The 16,431-nt window shown below is 36.0% G+C and overlaps 1 protein-coding gene across 6 annotated transcripts in view; it reads right to left on the bottom strand.

Moving 5' to 3' along the window:
- PTPRC (protein tyrosine phosphatase receptor type C) overlaps nucleotides 1-16,431 on the bottom strand; it is a 136,314-nt gene that overhangs the window by 47,800 nt on the left and 72,083 nt on the right. For 3 of the 6 annotated variants that reach the window (XM_030929668.1, XM_010358238.2, XM_030929671.1), the window contains 7 exons: nucleotides 14,890-15,033; nucleotides 14,062-14,136; nucleotides 12,923-12,949; nucleotides 9,928-10,161; nucleotides 8,639-8,767; nucleotides 8,115-8,252; nucleotides 4,836-4,955 (listed from right to left, as the gene is read on the bottom strand). In XM_030929668.1, the coding sequence (XP_030785528.1) occupies nucleotides 4,836-4,955; nucleotides 8,115-8,252; nucleotides 8,639-8,767; nucleotides 9,928-10,161; nucleotides 12,923-12,949; nucleotides 14,062-14,136; nucleotides 14,890-15,033 (867 nt within the window). The remainder of the gene's footprint in view (nucleotides 1-4,835; nucleotides 4,956-8,114; nucleotides 8,253-8,638; nucleotides 8,768-9,927; nucleotides 10,162-12,922; nucleotides 12,950-14,061; nucleotides 14,137-14,889; nucleotides 15,034-16,431) is intronic. The other 3 variants (XM_030929673.1, XM_030929670.1, XM_030929672.1) reach the window with 1 other exon arrangement.

Here is a 16,431-nt window from a genome sequence, read left to right as displayed (position 1 = left end):
ATTCGGTATTGATGGAACATACCTCAAAATAATAAGAGCTATTTATGACAAACCCACAGCTAATATCATACTGAATGGGCAAAAACTGGAAAAATTCCCTTTGAAAACTGGCACAAGACAGGGATGCCCTCTCTCACCACTCCTATTCAACATAGTGTTGGAAGTTCTGGCTAGGGCAATCAGGCAAGAGAAAGAAATCAAGGGTATCCAGTTAGGAAAAGAAGAAGTCAAATTGTCCCTGTTTGCAGATGACATGATTGTATATTTAGAAAACCCCATCGTCTCAGCCCAAAATCTCCTTAAGCTGATAAGCAACTTCAGCAAAGTCTCAGGATACAAAATTAATGTGCAAAAATCACAAGCATTCTTATACACCAGTAACAGACAAGCAGACAGCCAAATCAGGAATGAACTTCCATTCACAATTGCTTCAAAGAGAATAAAATACCTAGGAATCCAGCTTACAAGGGATGTAAAGGACCTCTTCAAGGAGAACTACAAACCACTGCTCAGTGAAATCAAAGAGGACACAAACAAATGGAAGAACATACCATGCTCATGGATAGGAAGAATCAATATCGTGAAAATGGCCATACTCCCCAAGGTTATTTATAGATTTATAGATTCAATGCCATCCCCATCAAGCTACCAATGAGTTTCTTCACAGAATTGGAAAAAACTGCTTTAAAGTTCATATGGAACCAAAAAAGAGCCCGCATTGCCAAGACAATCCTAAGTCAAAAGGACAAAGCTGGAGGCGTCACGCTACCTGACTTCAAACTATACTACAAGGCTACAGTAACCAAAACAGCATGGGACTGGTACCAAAACAGAGATATAGATCAATGGAACAGAACAGAGCCCTCAGAAATAATACCACACATCTACAGCCATCTGATCTTTGACAAACCTGAGAGAAACAAGAAATGGGGAAAGGATTCCCTATTTAATAAATGGAGCTGGGAAAATTGGCTAGCCATAAGTAGAAAGCTGAAACTGGATCCTTTCCTTACCCCTTATACGAAGATTAAGTCAAGATGGATTAGAGACTTAAATGTTAGACCTAATACCATAAAAACCCTAGAAGAAAATCTAGGTAGTACCATTCAGGACATAGGCATGGGTAAGGACTTCATGTCTAAAACACCAAAAGCAACGGCAGCAAAAGCCAAAATTGACAAATGGGATCTAATTAAACTAAAGAGCTTTTGCACAGCAAAAGAAACTACCATCAGAGTGAACAGGCAACCTACAGAATGGGAGAAAATTTTTGCAACCTACTCATCTGACAAAGGGCTAATATCCAGAATCTACAAAGAACTCAAACAAATATACGAGAAAAAAACAAACAACCCCATCAAAAAGTGGGGAAAGGATATGAACAGACATTTCTCAAAAGAAGATATTCATACAGCCAACAGACACATGAAAAAATGCTCATCATCACTGGCCATCAGAGAAATGCAAATCAAAACCACAATGAGATACCATCTCACACCAGTTAGAATGGCAATCATTAAGAAGTCAGGAAACAACAGGTGTTGGAGAGGATGTGGAGAAATAGGAACACTTTTACACTGTTGGTGGGATTGTAAACTAGTTCAACCATTATGGAAAACAGTATGGCAATTCCTCAAGGATCTAGAACTAGATGTACCATATGACCCAGCCATCCCACTACTGGGTATGTACCCAAAGGATTATAAATTATTCTACTACAAAGACACATGTACACGTATGTTTATTGCGGCACTATTCACAATAGCAAAGACTTGGAATCAACCCAAATGTCCATCTGTGACAGACTGGATTAAGAAAATGTGGCACATATACACCATGGAATACTATGCAGCCATAAAAAAGGATGAGTTTGCGTCCTTTGTAGGGACATGGATGCAGCTGGAAACCATCATTCTTAGCAAACTATCACAAGAACAGAAAACCAAACACCGCATGTTCTCACTCATAGGTGGGAACTGAACAATGAGATCACTTGGACTCGGGAAGGGGAACATCACGCACAGGGGCCTATCATGGGGAGGGGGGAGGGGGGAGGAGGGAGGGCTTGCATTGGGGAGTTATACAAGATATAAATGATGAATTGATGGGTGCTGACGAGTTGATGGGTGCAGCACACCAACATGGCATAAGTATACATATGTAACAAACCTGCACGTTATGCACATGTACCCTAGAACTTAAAGTATAATAAAAAAAAAAAAAAAAAAAAAAAAAAAAAAAAAAAAAAAAAGGCATTACACAAAATAATTTCCAGCAACATCATGGTGGTCTTGAAAGGTGCCTATTGCTTTCAATAACTTGAAAAATAATCCTTTAAATCCAATAAAGCACAAAAGGTCTTTTCCCCAATTCTCCAATTACCAAGAAGCTTCACTGTCACTTGCCGTCATTAAGTTAATGAGATAAAACTGCAGTTCTCCAAAATATTTTATGCTAAACATGTGAGGAAAAACAAACACACTTGGGAGGCCGAGGCGGGCGGATCATGAGGTTAGGAGATCAAGACCATCCTGGCTAACACAGTGAAACCCAGTCTCTACTAAAAATACAAAAAAATTAGTCGGGCATAGGGGCGGGCGCCTGTAGTCCTAGCTACTCTGTAAGCTGAGGCAAGAGAATAGCGTGAACCCGGGAGGCCGGAGCTTGCAGTGAGCCGAGAGGCGCCACTGTACTCCAGCCTGGGCGACAGCAAGACTCCGTCTCAAACTAACAAACAAACAAACAAACACAGGAGCAGAAAGAAAACAGATCAAGCTACTAAACTTGAACATCTATCACATTTTCTGTTAACCTCAGTTTCATCATATGAACTATGAAGATATGTGTGCACATCTCCACTGAGTTATTAAAATGGTTGATACAATCTTTAAATAATACGTAATAAAAATACCTGCTAAATGAAGAAAACTAAATTAATGTCAATTGCATTTTTTTCTCCTCTTTTAATCCCTCTCTTTTAGAGACACTGAAAAAATTAAATTGTGAAGTAAGGAAGTGAAATTTAATATCTGATTAAAAAGTAATACAAACTGCAAATTTCATAGACTTTCTTCCTGTGGATTTTTAATAGTACTTTTATTTAAAATGGTGAGAAAAGTTAAATTGCCTTAACAATACTATAATCCTATCAACTCTCTTTGCCTTAGATAACATGGGAGAGGAGAGAAGTGTATGTTTGAGATGAAGAAGAAAACAAAAGCAGAGCAGGCTGTTTAGAGTAGAGCTGGCTCCAAGGAGCCCTTTATGCAGTGTTAGGGCATGGTCCAAAACTGCATTCAGTCACCAGTCGGCGGCTTTGGAGAAAAGAAAACACACAGCCTGGTATTATCTAGCCTCCCCTTCTCAGCCATTCAATCCCGTTTAAGTGTTCTATGTGGACAGTTATTAAATTTGGGTAACACTATTTAGTTGCCCAATAAGAAGGATCTATGATAGTTGCCAACAAACAAAGCAAAATTCACAGACTGCTACTAACTCATTACATCCTTTTTACCCTAATTATGCAAATACAGTGGAAATACAGTTTAAAAAAAAACTGTGTAAAATATAAAAGAGCCATAAACGCATAAAATGTCTACCATATACTCTGACATCAACAATACTCTCTAGTAGAGAGTGTAGACGTTGAAGAATGCAGCAAGGGAGAGTGAATAGAAGATTCAGAGAAGAGAAAAAAAATGAACAATGTGTTCTCATAGAAGCTACACAAAGTGTTTGTAAAAGAGGTGTCCAATGAGGCAGACAGTACCTCTGCTGTTTTATCTTCCTGGAATTTCCATTTTTAATTCCCGTAGACTTAACTTTTAAATTTACCATAACCTCAAATATATCATATATATTTCTTTTCCTTGGCCTTTGAATGTTAATTTGAAAACTACATGCATATCTAACTTTGCTTTAGTAGTCTGATTATTAAGACCTAAAGACACTAGCAAAAAAAGGCCATTAAAATATAAAATAATATAATGAAGAAAAATAGTCTTTCACTTTTCAAGTTTTGAAATTTATGTCTGGTTCCTTCCCCACAGCACAGAGTGACAGAATTCTGTAAGAGGTTCACTTCACTCCTATTTTAACCTATGGATAAAAGAATAGAGAAAGGTCTATCCCAGGCATTAAGGATGCTCTGAGATACTCCACTGATGTTATTTTCTACAAACATTTTAGATCCTTTAAATTGTCCAGAAGATATTTGTTCTCTTAAATAGCATATCATTTGAACATTTCATGAGTGAACTAGTCATAGCACATTTCTTTCTTGGTATTTATTTATTTATTTATTTATTTATTTAATGCATTACTTCTGCAGAAGTCTAATTCTAAACTTAGAACTATGCTCCCAAGATTATACCAAACTGGCCTCAGTGGTTACATGGGCCCATGTTCATTTTTACTCACCCAATATTTTGTCTGTATTATCAGCTGAAACAAGTTTTAAAAGGGGTTTGCTTGTTTGTTGGTTTGTTTAGAAGTCTGAATGATGAGTTCAAAGTGGTTAAAATCACTTACAAAATATTTGCAAGACAGAAATGAGTATTGTCATCCAGAGATTTTCTGTCTCTAGGCTTTGCAGCACAAAGATTTAAACTAAGATCAAGAAAGACAAGCAAATATTTAGAATGTTCTGGATTTCAGTCATTTCTGAGGCTGGAAAGCTTTGAATGAGTGGAAGCAATTCTAAGACCAGTGTGTATACTATGCCTATCCAGTCTCTAAACAGAGAGCTTCGTGGCTCACTGGCTTGATCAAAATTTCTAGTACTTTCAAATTCTTGATTTCTCTTTTCTGATGAAATTAAATTCTACACAGATTACCTGTCTTGTTTACATAACAGAGGGTAAAATGATCAAATAGTCTTTGAGGGGGATTCCAGGCAATTACTCCTTGATGTGCAGCTTCACTTGTACAAACAATAATCTGAGGCTGTCCTGGAACTGTTAAAAGAATAAGAATGTTAAGTAATATGAAAAATAAGACATGGGTAAAGCATTCTTCATATTATAAGCATGCATTATTGATAACCATGTTTTGACAAATGATGAATTAAAAATAAAATTTAAAGAAATGCATCTGGGCTTATTTAATTTGTTTTATAGTAAATTCCTTTAACAAAGTAAATGTCACACCAGATTGGCATTGTGAAACCTAAGCATTCCACTGACTTGAAGATGTCTGAGAACTCCCTTTTCCTTTCATACAAATTATTCATATATATTATTACCCAGATACTGCCTACAAATCCTGAGATTTGTAGGTTTTGCTGTGCTGAAAACCTGGTATTCACAGCACTAATAAATGTAGCAGTCATTGAGTAGCACTTGTCATTGCTTTCAGTAACTAGTCATTTGAAACTGAGAAAAACTGATAAATGTTTAAATAAAGTGTATGAAGTAAAATTGACCTTAAAATGTACCCATTTGAGATATAGTTTAATGAGTTGTAACAAATGTATACATCCACATAACCAACACCACAATCAAGATGAAGAAAATTTCTGTGATCCCAAAATGTCCTTCTGTGGCACTTCCCAGTCAACTCAATTCCTTTGACCAGACTCACATAGCGTCTAATCAACTTTCTGTTACTACAGGTTAAATTTGTCTTTTTATCCATTGCATGTAAATAAAGTTAAACAGTAAGTACTTTTTCACACCTAACATATTGCACTCAATGTAACGTTCTGAAGATTCATTCACTTAGTTGCATGTGTCATAGTTACATTTAAAAAATCTATCAGTAGTTATTGTAAAGATATACCACGTTTTACCTATGATTCAGCAGTTAATACACATTTGGGCTGTTTCCAGGTTTTGGCTACTATGAATGAATCTGCTTTGTCGTGTTTCCTCTTTGGTAAATACCTGTAGTGAAATTCCTGGGTCATGGCTGCACATCCTAACCAATAGTTACTAGTATCCGTCTTTTTAAGTTTAGCCATTTGAATGCATGTGTAGTATTATCATCTCAGTATTGTTTTAATTTGCATTTCTCAGATAACTAATGATGTTGAGCATCATTTAATGTGTTTATTCACCACTTGTATATCCTCTTTTGTGAAGTATATATTAAAAATGTCCATTTTCAATTGAGCTATTTTATTCCTATTTTGCAGCTGAAAAAGTTCTCTATATATTCTAGAAAAACTTCTGTTGTTGAAAAAATTAATTTTGATTTTTTACAATGTATTGCTTTTTTATTTCCTTAATGGCATCATCCAAAGAGCAGGAATGTTAAATTTTGATGAACTCCAATTCATCAAAATTTTTGTTTCTTGCTTTTGTGCCCTAAGAAATCTTTGCTAAAGGCACACATTTTCTCCTACGTCTTTTGATTAGAATTTTTATAATTATCGGTTTAGTATTTAGGTCTGGAATCCATTTTGAATTAATTTTTGTGTTTGTTGAGAGGTGAGAGCTGATGTTCATTTTCTTTCTACAGAGATACCAGTATCATTAGTTGAAAAGACTATTTTTCCCCCACTGAAAACATTTTGTGCTTTTTTCAAATACAAAACATAGTTTTCTGGGATTTCTATTTTGTTATATCGATTTACAAATAATGTAATAATTCTGGTACTTATAAAAAATATATTAAAATTTTCTAGTTATGCTAAGGATATAGTTTTTACATAGTTTTATTTGCTCTTCTTGTAGCTATATATTATTTTGGAGGATTTTGAGGAGACATGGATTTAGGCAGCCTCTTTAGTGTTCAACTGTCCTTTTTATATAAAACTTAGAATCATGGGCCGGGCATGGTGGCTCACGCCTGTAATTCCAGCACTTTGGGGAGGCTGAGGTGGGCAGATCACAAGGTCAGGAGATCTAGACCATCTTGGTTAACATGGTGAAACCTCGTCTCTACTAAAAATATAGAAAATTAGCTGGGCATGGTGGCACGCGCCTGTAGTCCCAGCTACTTGGGAGGCCAAGGCAGGAGAGTTGCTTGAACCCAGGAGTCAGAGGTTGCAGTGAGCCGAGATCGCCCACTGAACTCCAGCCTGGGCAACAGAGCGAGACTCCGTCTCAAAATCAAATCAAATGAAAACAAAACAAAATTTAGAATCACATTAATAAGTTGTGTCAAAAATTTCTCAATATTATCATTAATAAACAAGTTCAGTAATGTGACAGATTGCAAGATCAATACAGAAAAATCAATTGTATTTTTATACATTAGTAACAAATCTGAAAATGTGATTAAGAAAACAACAGTATTATAACCAGGAATAAACTTAAACTAGAAATAAATTTAACAAAAGAATTATAAGACTAATGCGTTGAAAACTACAAAACTACAAAACATTTGTAAAATAAATTAAAGAAGACCTAAATTAATGGAAAGACACCTTGTGTTCATGAACTGGAAGACTAACATGGTTAAGCTGGCAATATTTCCCAAACTGATCTACAGATTCAAGGCAATCCCTGAAAGAATCCCAGATGGCTTCTTTATAAAAATTGAAAAGTTGATCCTTATAGTCATACAGAATTCCAAGTTCCCTTAGATATTCTAAACAATCTTAAGGAAAAGCAAGAATTTGGGGGAACTTACAGTTTCCAATTTCGAAATTTACTACAAAGCAGCAGTAATTGACAGTGTAAGCATGACATACAAATCAATAAAATAAAACTGAAAGTTCAGAAATAAACCCATCATTATGGTCAACTAATTTTTGATAAGAATGGCAAGCCTATTCAATGGGGGAAGAAATAGTGTTTTCAGCAAATGGCGCTAGAAAAATTAGATGGCCATAAGCAACAAAATGAAATTAGACTCTTACCTCACACCATACACAAATATTAACTCAAAGTGGGTAACAGAGCTAAATTTAAGAGCTAAAGCTATACAATTTTTAGAACAAAACATATGGATAAATCTGCATGACTTGGCAATGGACTTTTATATATGACACCAAAAGCATAAGCAAAAGATGTAAAAATAGATAAATTGAGCTTCATCGAAATAAAAAGCATATGTTTAAAAAGTATCAAAAACAGTAAAAAGACAACTCATTTCCTATGATTCTCAAAGAATTATAAGAACATGAAAAGGAAAGCAATTTTATATATAAATGTAAGTAACATACTCACTCCCAAAATCTGTTTTTATAATTTTAGTTATATTAGTATACTTGTTCTTATTATAGACTATTTCTGAGTCACACTTATACTCATATTCAGGTTCAAGGTTTTTTAAATAAATGTCTTCCTTATCAGATGTTTTATCACCTGAAATAAAGAAATATTTCAAATGAGTATATCGATGCGATATTTCACACACACATTTATTTTCTAATTTCACATTTATAATTCTCTAATATTTATAATAATTGCCAAGAAAATTATTGTAAATTAATTGACTTTTAATTTTTAGATATTTATTTTTCATGAGAAGTATTAATTTATTTTGTGAATTTGTTTAAATGGTATAGATAATTTAATTATTTGACTCTAAATATACCACAGACCAAGAAAAAGACAAGAAAGAAAAAAGAGAAATAGAGGGAGAACAAGAGAGGCAGAGAGGAAGAGAGAAAGGACAGAGTAAAATTAAATAATATCTAGAGCAACATTGTACCACAAAAAAAAATTTCTGGTCAATGTTATATTCTTACCACATTGAAATCTGTAGGTAATTTTACTTTTATTACAAGTAAAGCTTTCAATAATTTCCCATTTTAAATGAATAGTGGTATTTGCTTCTACATCCTTTGTACAATTATCTAACCGAAACTTTTCAACCTCTGTCAAGAAGATACAGAAATAAACTTGATTAGTATTTCATAATGTGTGTCCCAAGCCCTCACTCATTCCTAAATTCTCAGTTAAAGCCACTGAAATTATGCTAATAACATAGAATTTGGTAAGTATTGAGATTGTTATGGGGAAAGTCTAATAACTCTAGGGATTTGGTGGTTTTTTTATTATTTACTTTATTATGTTTAGCACCATATATTTTGGTAGTGTTTCATTTATAAGTTATACTACATTAAAAATGAAATGCAAGCAAACATTGACAAAATTGTAGCTTTTGCACATTTTTAAAAAACACTCATTCTGTTTTGTATTTTTGTTTATATCTTCAATTTTTTGTTTACTCTTTATTTACTTTTAATTGAATGATTATTATAAAGAGTATTGGGGGTTTCCCTCTTGGGAAATGCATTTTTAAGTATTGTTATCTTCTGTGTTTAATTGGCAATTTATCTCAGTATATTTAGGGAAAATGAATAAATTAAATGGATTTCAACATATTTAAATGTTAACACATTTATTAACAGTCTTGAATTATTAAATGATATGACTTTTTTTTTAAATTACACAGCTCTGGAATCCCTTTTCCAGAATGCATTTGGCTAAGAGATGCTTCCCTGGAGTCTGCCCGACGCCTGTCACCCGCTCCTCTTTCCCAGCAGTGGCTTAGCTGACAAAACCAGCTTGATCTCCCTAACATGACCATAACCTTCCTTTTTGTGAATGTATTTTAGTTCTTCCTGTACACATCAAATCCTTTATGTTTCTCCCTAATATATTTCAGATAAACTTATACTTAAAAAAGAATAAATATATGTACATGTATAATTAATGACTTCAGTTAAGTAGAGGAGAATAAAGAAAGCTTATAGACAATCACTTAGCAGGATAAATTATATTTAGTGCACATGAACATCTCCCTGTTAAAGAAGTAGAAGTGGTGATTTATGAATGTAAACAGAAGGCTTATATGACTCTATCATTTTTACTTGGTTAAGAAAGCAGAAAGTTCACCCACTCTTTTCCAAGGGACTTCCTTTTCCTCAGCCCTGTTCTCTCACCAGACCAGTTCCTGTGACCAGTGGAGAACACCACATGCGAAAGTGTACTGATTTTATAAATTTATGAAAAGAAATAAATTGATATTTACCTGGTGGCACATCTAATTTTAATTCTTTATGAGGATCTGTACATGAATTATGAGATATGAAAACATTCATTTCTTTACATTCTGGAAGATTAAGCACCTCATTTTTTGTGCAAATATTGTGTGTGTGATTATTGTTTGTACATTCCACATTCTCATTAACATTTAGCTTTGCTGTAAATAATTTAGTTTCCTTGTTATATAAGTAATCCACAGTGATGTTTGCATATTTTTCAGCTAAAAGAAAATAGAAGATTGAGTGTTATCTTATTTTTCCAGAATAAACAAAACCACATTAATACAAATACCAAAATATGAAATCAACTAACCAAATATCCCCAGAAACATGAAAAGGAAGAAACATATCAGGTGCCTCCATATCATTTTTCTCGTAATTCTCTGTGCTTTACTGCCGTATCAACAACCCCAGCTTGTAAATTTATATTTGGATGATTACCAGATGAGTGTCTGTCTTCCTAGCTGAACTTGGAACTTCCATGAGAGCAAAGTCTAGTCTATTTTTATTATCACTGTAAATCCAGGAATATGCCTAATATATATCATTAATGGGAACTCATTAGTTACTTGTTGACTTGATGCACAAATAAATGATGCATCTGAGACATTTATTCTTGCTTTATAATTTTCTTGTTTTCTAAAATGTAGTTATTAACTATCTGTTTCTTCATATATGTGGAGCATTAATTACTCAGAGACCAGAAGCCCTAATTCATTCCTTAACTTGGATAAAATTATGATTGATAATATGCCTCCATAGCACCTTTTTTTTTTTTAGTGTCAACAATTTCTGCTGAGTGATAAAAGTATCTTTACAACAAATATAAATTTATTAATTCATTGTTATTCAACAAAAATTATTAAGCCCTTGTCATGCGTAAGACATGGTCACCAACACTAGGAATTCAAAGGCAAGTTAGATATAATCGGCTTTTAGAAATGTATCCTCCAATGTGGAGGCAGACATGAGCATAAATTGCAGGAGACATACAAACCTCTTCAATAAGATTATGCCAGAAATAATGTGGCACTAAAAAGAGAGCGATCTGTTCCATTTGTAAGGTATAGGACAGGATTTCCAGAGAAACTGACTTACTTTGTGTTTTAAAATATGGACAGGAAATAGAAAAATAGACATGGGGTTTGGGGAATGAGGTTGGAGCAGAATTCCGATTGTAGAGGAAGAGCAGGAGTGGCCACAGAGGCAGGAAGGAACAGTATATGTTTAGAAAACTGTAAGTGGGTGACTCATGCCTATAATCCGAGCACTTTGGAAGGCTGAGGCGGGTTGATCACCTGAGGTCAGGAGTTCAAGACCAGCGTGGGCAACATGGTGAAACCCCATCTCTACTAAAAATAGAAAAATCAGCTGGGCTCCGTGGCATGTGCCTGTAGTCCCAGCTACTTGGGAGGCTGAGGCAGGAGAATCACTTGAACCCAGGAGGCAGAGGTTGCAGTGAACTGAGATTGTACCACTGCACTCCAGCCTGGGCAACAGAGTGAGAAAAAAAAAAGAAAAGAAAAGAAAAGAAAAGAAAAAGAAGGGAGGAAGGAAGGAAGGAAGGAAGGAGAGAGAGAGAGAGAGAGAGAGAGAGAGAGAGAGAGAGAGAGAGAGAGAGAGAAAGAAAGAAAAAGAAAGAAAGAAAGAAAGAAAGAAAAAAGAAGGCCAGGCGCGGTGGCTCAAGCCTGTAATCCCAGCACTTTGGGAGGCCGAGACGGGTGGATCACGAGGTCAGGAGATCGAGACCATCCTGGCCAATATGGTGAAACCCCGTCTCTACTAAAAAATACAAAAAACTAGCCGGGCGAGGTGGCGGGCGCCTGTAGTCCCAGCTACTTGGGAGGCTGAGGCAGGAGAATGGCGTGAACCCAGGAGGCGGAGCTTGCAGTGAGCTGAGATCTGGCCACTGCACTCCAGCCTGGGCGACAGAGCAAGACTCTGTCTCAAAAAAAAAAAAAAAAAAAAAAAGAAAAGAAAAGAAAAGGAAGGAAGGAAAGAAAGAAGAAAATAAACTGCAAGTGGTTCCATATTACTTAAGTGAAAAACATAAGGAGGCAATGATGCAAGAAGAGAGGAGGAGAGGTGAGTAACAACATGATTATAAAAGATAATATTAATTAAACAGACATATGAAGGCCACTCTTTACACTAAATGTATGGAAAGCTACTGAAGGCAGTGACTCCAGTGGTGAGACTTAGAAATGAAAGGAGAAATAAGCCCTGACCGTGAAGAACCACTTTGCTTCAACTGAGAATCAAGGAAGAAAATGAGAAAAAAAAAAAAAAGAGAGAGACAAACTGTTTTCAGGTATCTGCTTTGAACCAGCCCCTAACAAGCAAGACACAAAGAGAGAGAAAGAGAGAGAGATTTTTCTTCTTGATAAGCTTTGAAGGTATTATCCACATTTTATATTTATCATCACACTGAATCCTTGTCCTCCCCCCGTGCACCAACAAACTTGCTGTCATTTCATTTTTTTTTTTCAAATACCTAAACTAAAATTAAGTGGCTTTACCAAAGTTGTCTAACTGGAAAATTTAGTTTTCAACTCTTATTTTGGATTCCAGGGTTATATGTGCAAGTTTGTTACAAAGGTATATTGCATGATGCTGGGGTTTGCAGTAAAATTGAATTCAACACCCAGGAAATAGGCATAGTTCCCAATATAGGTAGTTTTCCAACCCTTGCCTTCCTCGCTCCATCATCGCTCTTGTATTTCCCAGTGTCTATCATTCCCAACTCTATGTCCCTGTGTAGCGAGTACACATCCTGGTACTCAAATCTAGGTCTGAATATAAAATCAAAACATCTTACTACTAAGAGATACTAGCTCTTAAAATTTGAGACTAGTCATTGGTGAGAAATTAGAGCCAGTGAGTTCAGTTTGCTAGTGGGTCCTGAAAGCTTGGAATAAAGAAAGATGTAATTAAAGTGCTATCCCAAAGTGAGGTATGCTGATTCTAAGTAAATAAACTTACCACATGTTGGCTTGGATGGAGTAGTAGCTGTAATGGAGGAAAAAAGAATGTAAATTACTAAAATTTTGCTTTAGACTATCTGCCATATCATTTTGGGGAAAGCTGATTTACAGTACTTCTACTTCACAAAGTCTATCTAGTTAGATTTAACAGAATATGAAGAATTTGCCTAGTACAGGTTTTCATTTCAAAACTTAAAGCATTATAAAGGAGTGAGCTAATTCTATAAACTTTTTCATGAATATACCCAATAAATGCAATTAGCAATATTAAGACTTTTAGGTACACATCTAATTGCGGTATGGCAACATGGCTGAAGATTCACACAGCCAAAAATATTTTAAAGGTCTTCATTTGTTTGATTAGTCTCGATGTCAATTTATATAATTATAACTCCCATAGTACGAAGTTCATACTTTTTGTTTACAAAAAAATAAAATAAAATAAAAGTCAGAGAAAAGGCAAGGACTGCTTCATTCTCTAGATTAGCTTTTGTAAGCTCTTTGCCCATCTACTAGATCCAGGGTAACAAATTGCTCTCTCAACAAATCGAGTAGTGTCTTGTGTGGGTGTATGCATTCCAGTGAATAATTGGGAGAACATGTGCTTTGTGTAAGCTAAGAGATCTCTGCTCATCTCGATTCTGGGTTGGACAAATCTGGGGAGAATGGTGGGCTTGCAAGCTCTGATCAGCTTACTTGCTGATTCACAGATACCAGCATTGCTGTAGCCACCCGTCAATGTCTCTTTCCTTTATCTCCACGCCCTCTCACTGCTTAACTGGAACTCTGCAATCAGCCCTCTGCTGCTCACTGCTTGCAATGGACAGCCCCTTTGACGGGCCTGTTCTTTCCCATACTAAGACGTAAACCCCTGAGAGAAAAAGTTCCAGTAGATGTGGTTATTTCTCACACATGTTTTCTGATGGATTATGACAGTAACAATTATATCCTGATCTCATCAGCTGTTGCACTGCTAAGCAGAGAAATATCTTCCTGCTCTTCCATCACCCTCAGGATTCAAACACTTAATGCAACTTAAAGAAAGGAGCCTGAGGTAGAGTGGGTAGAAGGCCCTTGTGAGAGCACATCACCAGGCACGTGGGGATTGTGTGGCTGCATGACTGAGGGTAACGTCACCTATTGTTGGGGTTGAAATGCCAGTGCTTCCAGAAGGGCTCAGAGTGGTTGTTTCAGAGGTATTAAGGTAGGAATCTGCAAGAAAATGAACAGGAGAATAAAAGTTAATGTGTTTGTTATATTAAAAGGTGAAAGAAAAACTCTTTAGCAAAGATAATTTCCTGATGGAATCTTTTCTCTATGAGTCCTCGTTTGATTTGACGTTTGCTTGTTTTAAAAATAATAAAGTGAATCAAAGATTTATTTCAAGTCATTGAAACTGAACATTGTATAAATTGAGGGAAAGCTATTCATTCCTTGATATAATTCTTAGTTGATGTGCAATCTTCCTCAAACTATTCATTTCCCTTTCATTCACGGCTTTGCATATTTGGATTCTAATAAGGGCCACAATTACTCTTTTTAAGTATTTATTACATACCAGATTTTACATATTCAGTCATCACGTTAATATTTTGAAAGGAGTGTTTGTTATTATGTCCATTTTTACACAAAGCAAATCTGACATACAGAAAGTATTAGTAATTTGCCCTATAATCAGCTAGGAAGTTGAAGAAACTGGATTTGATCCCAGAGCTATATGACATTAAGGTCTATTACTGATTCTTCTTTGCCATGGACTTTTGTCATGTTAATAATAAAATAAAATATGCCCAGAAAAAGCTTACTGGCAAGTTTCTTTTGCATAATTTGGTGTTAATACATGGACATTTGTAAAATGAGAAACCTGCAAATAATATTTGGCACAAAATAAAAGAGCTGCATTAAAGTTTTGAGTTTCCATTTCATTATCTATAACTGAAGACACCTACAGCACCATAGTCAGACCTGAGGTGTTCGCTGTGATGGTGGTGTTGGAGGTGCGTGCAGGTAAGGCAGCAGAGCTGTTGCGTGCAGGGATGAGGGTGGTTGCTAATGGGGAAATTGGGTCTGTAGGAAAGGTGCTGGCTGTACTCCTCTCTCCTGGGACATCTGCAATCAGAAGGGCCATCGGTACTGTCAGTTGTGTCTGTCATGCAAGGACAATAGTCAGATAGCCAACATAAGCACAATTACTAAAGTTACAGCAAAGAAACAAACCTTCAAGCCCTTCTGCTATACTATGACACATATATTCTACAGAACCATACCAAAAACACCAGGGCTTATGAGAAAGATGACTTTAGGGACAGACAACTGGAAACCTATGTGGCTTCATAATCAGAGCACAACTTAAAATAAATATATATATATAGTTTGGACAGTCCAAGAAGCCTAAAATGCTGGGCTGCAGGCTGCCTTAGGCAATATAAAAAATGCATCAAAGCGGTACAGACAGGTGCTGTCTTAGTGGTGCTGAGACCACGTAGATGGAGGTAGAGCTCTGAGTGTGAAAGGTTGGCACAGGAGGAAGTGCAACTTGATACATGCTGAGAGCCTTGCAGGCACACACCTCTCTGGGGAGGGATCCCTGGGTGCAGGTGCTCAGTTTTAATTTTTTAAAAATAGAGCTGAATGGGATCCTGCCTGTGCCACAGCATGAGCTCAAAGGTTTTCTTTTTTTTCCTTTCCAGCTGAAGGTTACAATTCTACTTTCACAATTCAGGCTCCCCTAGCCAGGAAAAATCAAACTGGCTTGAAATTCAACAAGCTCCACATTACAGTGGCATCATTCTCTTATTTTCCAATCACATAAGGACTAATTGGTATAGAATCTTGTGTAGTAGCCAAAGAAACTGCACATTGTACTGGGTTAGAACTTTTCATTGTCAGGCTTCAAATTATGTAAGGTATTTTACATCATTGCCCAACATCACATCCAGAATGACAGCACAGGCAATCAATGTATATTCATTTGGTGCCTACTAGATGACTAGCACTATGCTAGTTGCCATGGAAAAAGCAAAATAAATATGAGCTACCCTCTATTCAAGAGGTTGTTGGGTTATTTTCTGTCAAGATCCCTGGTGTCATCAGTTTAATGATGTGAGATTAATCTCACATTTGCAGGCAGAGTCTGTATTTCAGCAGTGATACATGCATGCATGTTCTGAACATGGCTTTGATTTGAGCATGCTGGTGTCTACCAGTTACAAATGCAGTACGGTCTATAATTTCACACATACATTCCATTAGAATTGAAAATGCATCTTCCAAATAATTGAGCATGGGTTCTCAGCTCAGTCTTCAAAAGCCGCTAAACCACAAAATTTAACTAAACCATAGAACAGAATAAACAACATAAACATGAGGTTTTCCATTCTGGATCCCCAGAGGAGAGCTTCAGCAGAACATGTAGAAGAGTGAGGAAAGCTCATTTATTCATCTTTTAAAAAACTCATTCAGACATAGAACTGGCCCTCCGCAGAGTTTTGAAAGCAGCCTTTTCCC

Source organism: Rhinopithecus roxellana, chromosome 1 (genome assembly GCF_007565055.1).
Source record: "Rhinopithecus roxellana isolate Shanxi Qingling chromosome 1, ASM756505v1, whole genome shotgun sequence".
NCBI lineage: Eukaryota > Metazoa > Chordata > Mammalia > Primates > Cercopithecidae > Rhinopithecus > Rhinopithecus roxellana.
Note: the sequence above shows the minus strand (reverse complement) of the source record. Positions and strands in the feature narration are given on the sequence as shown.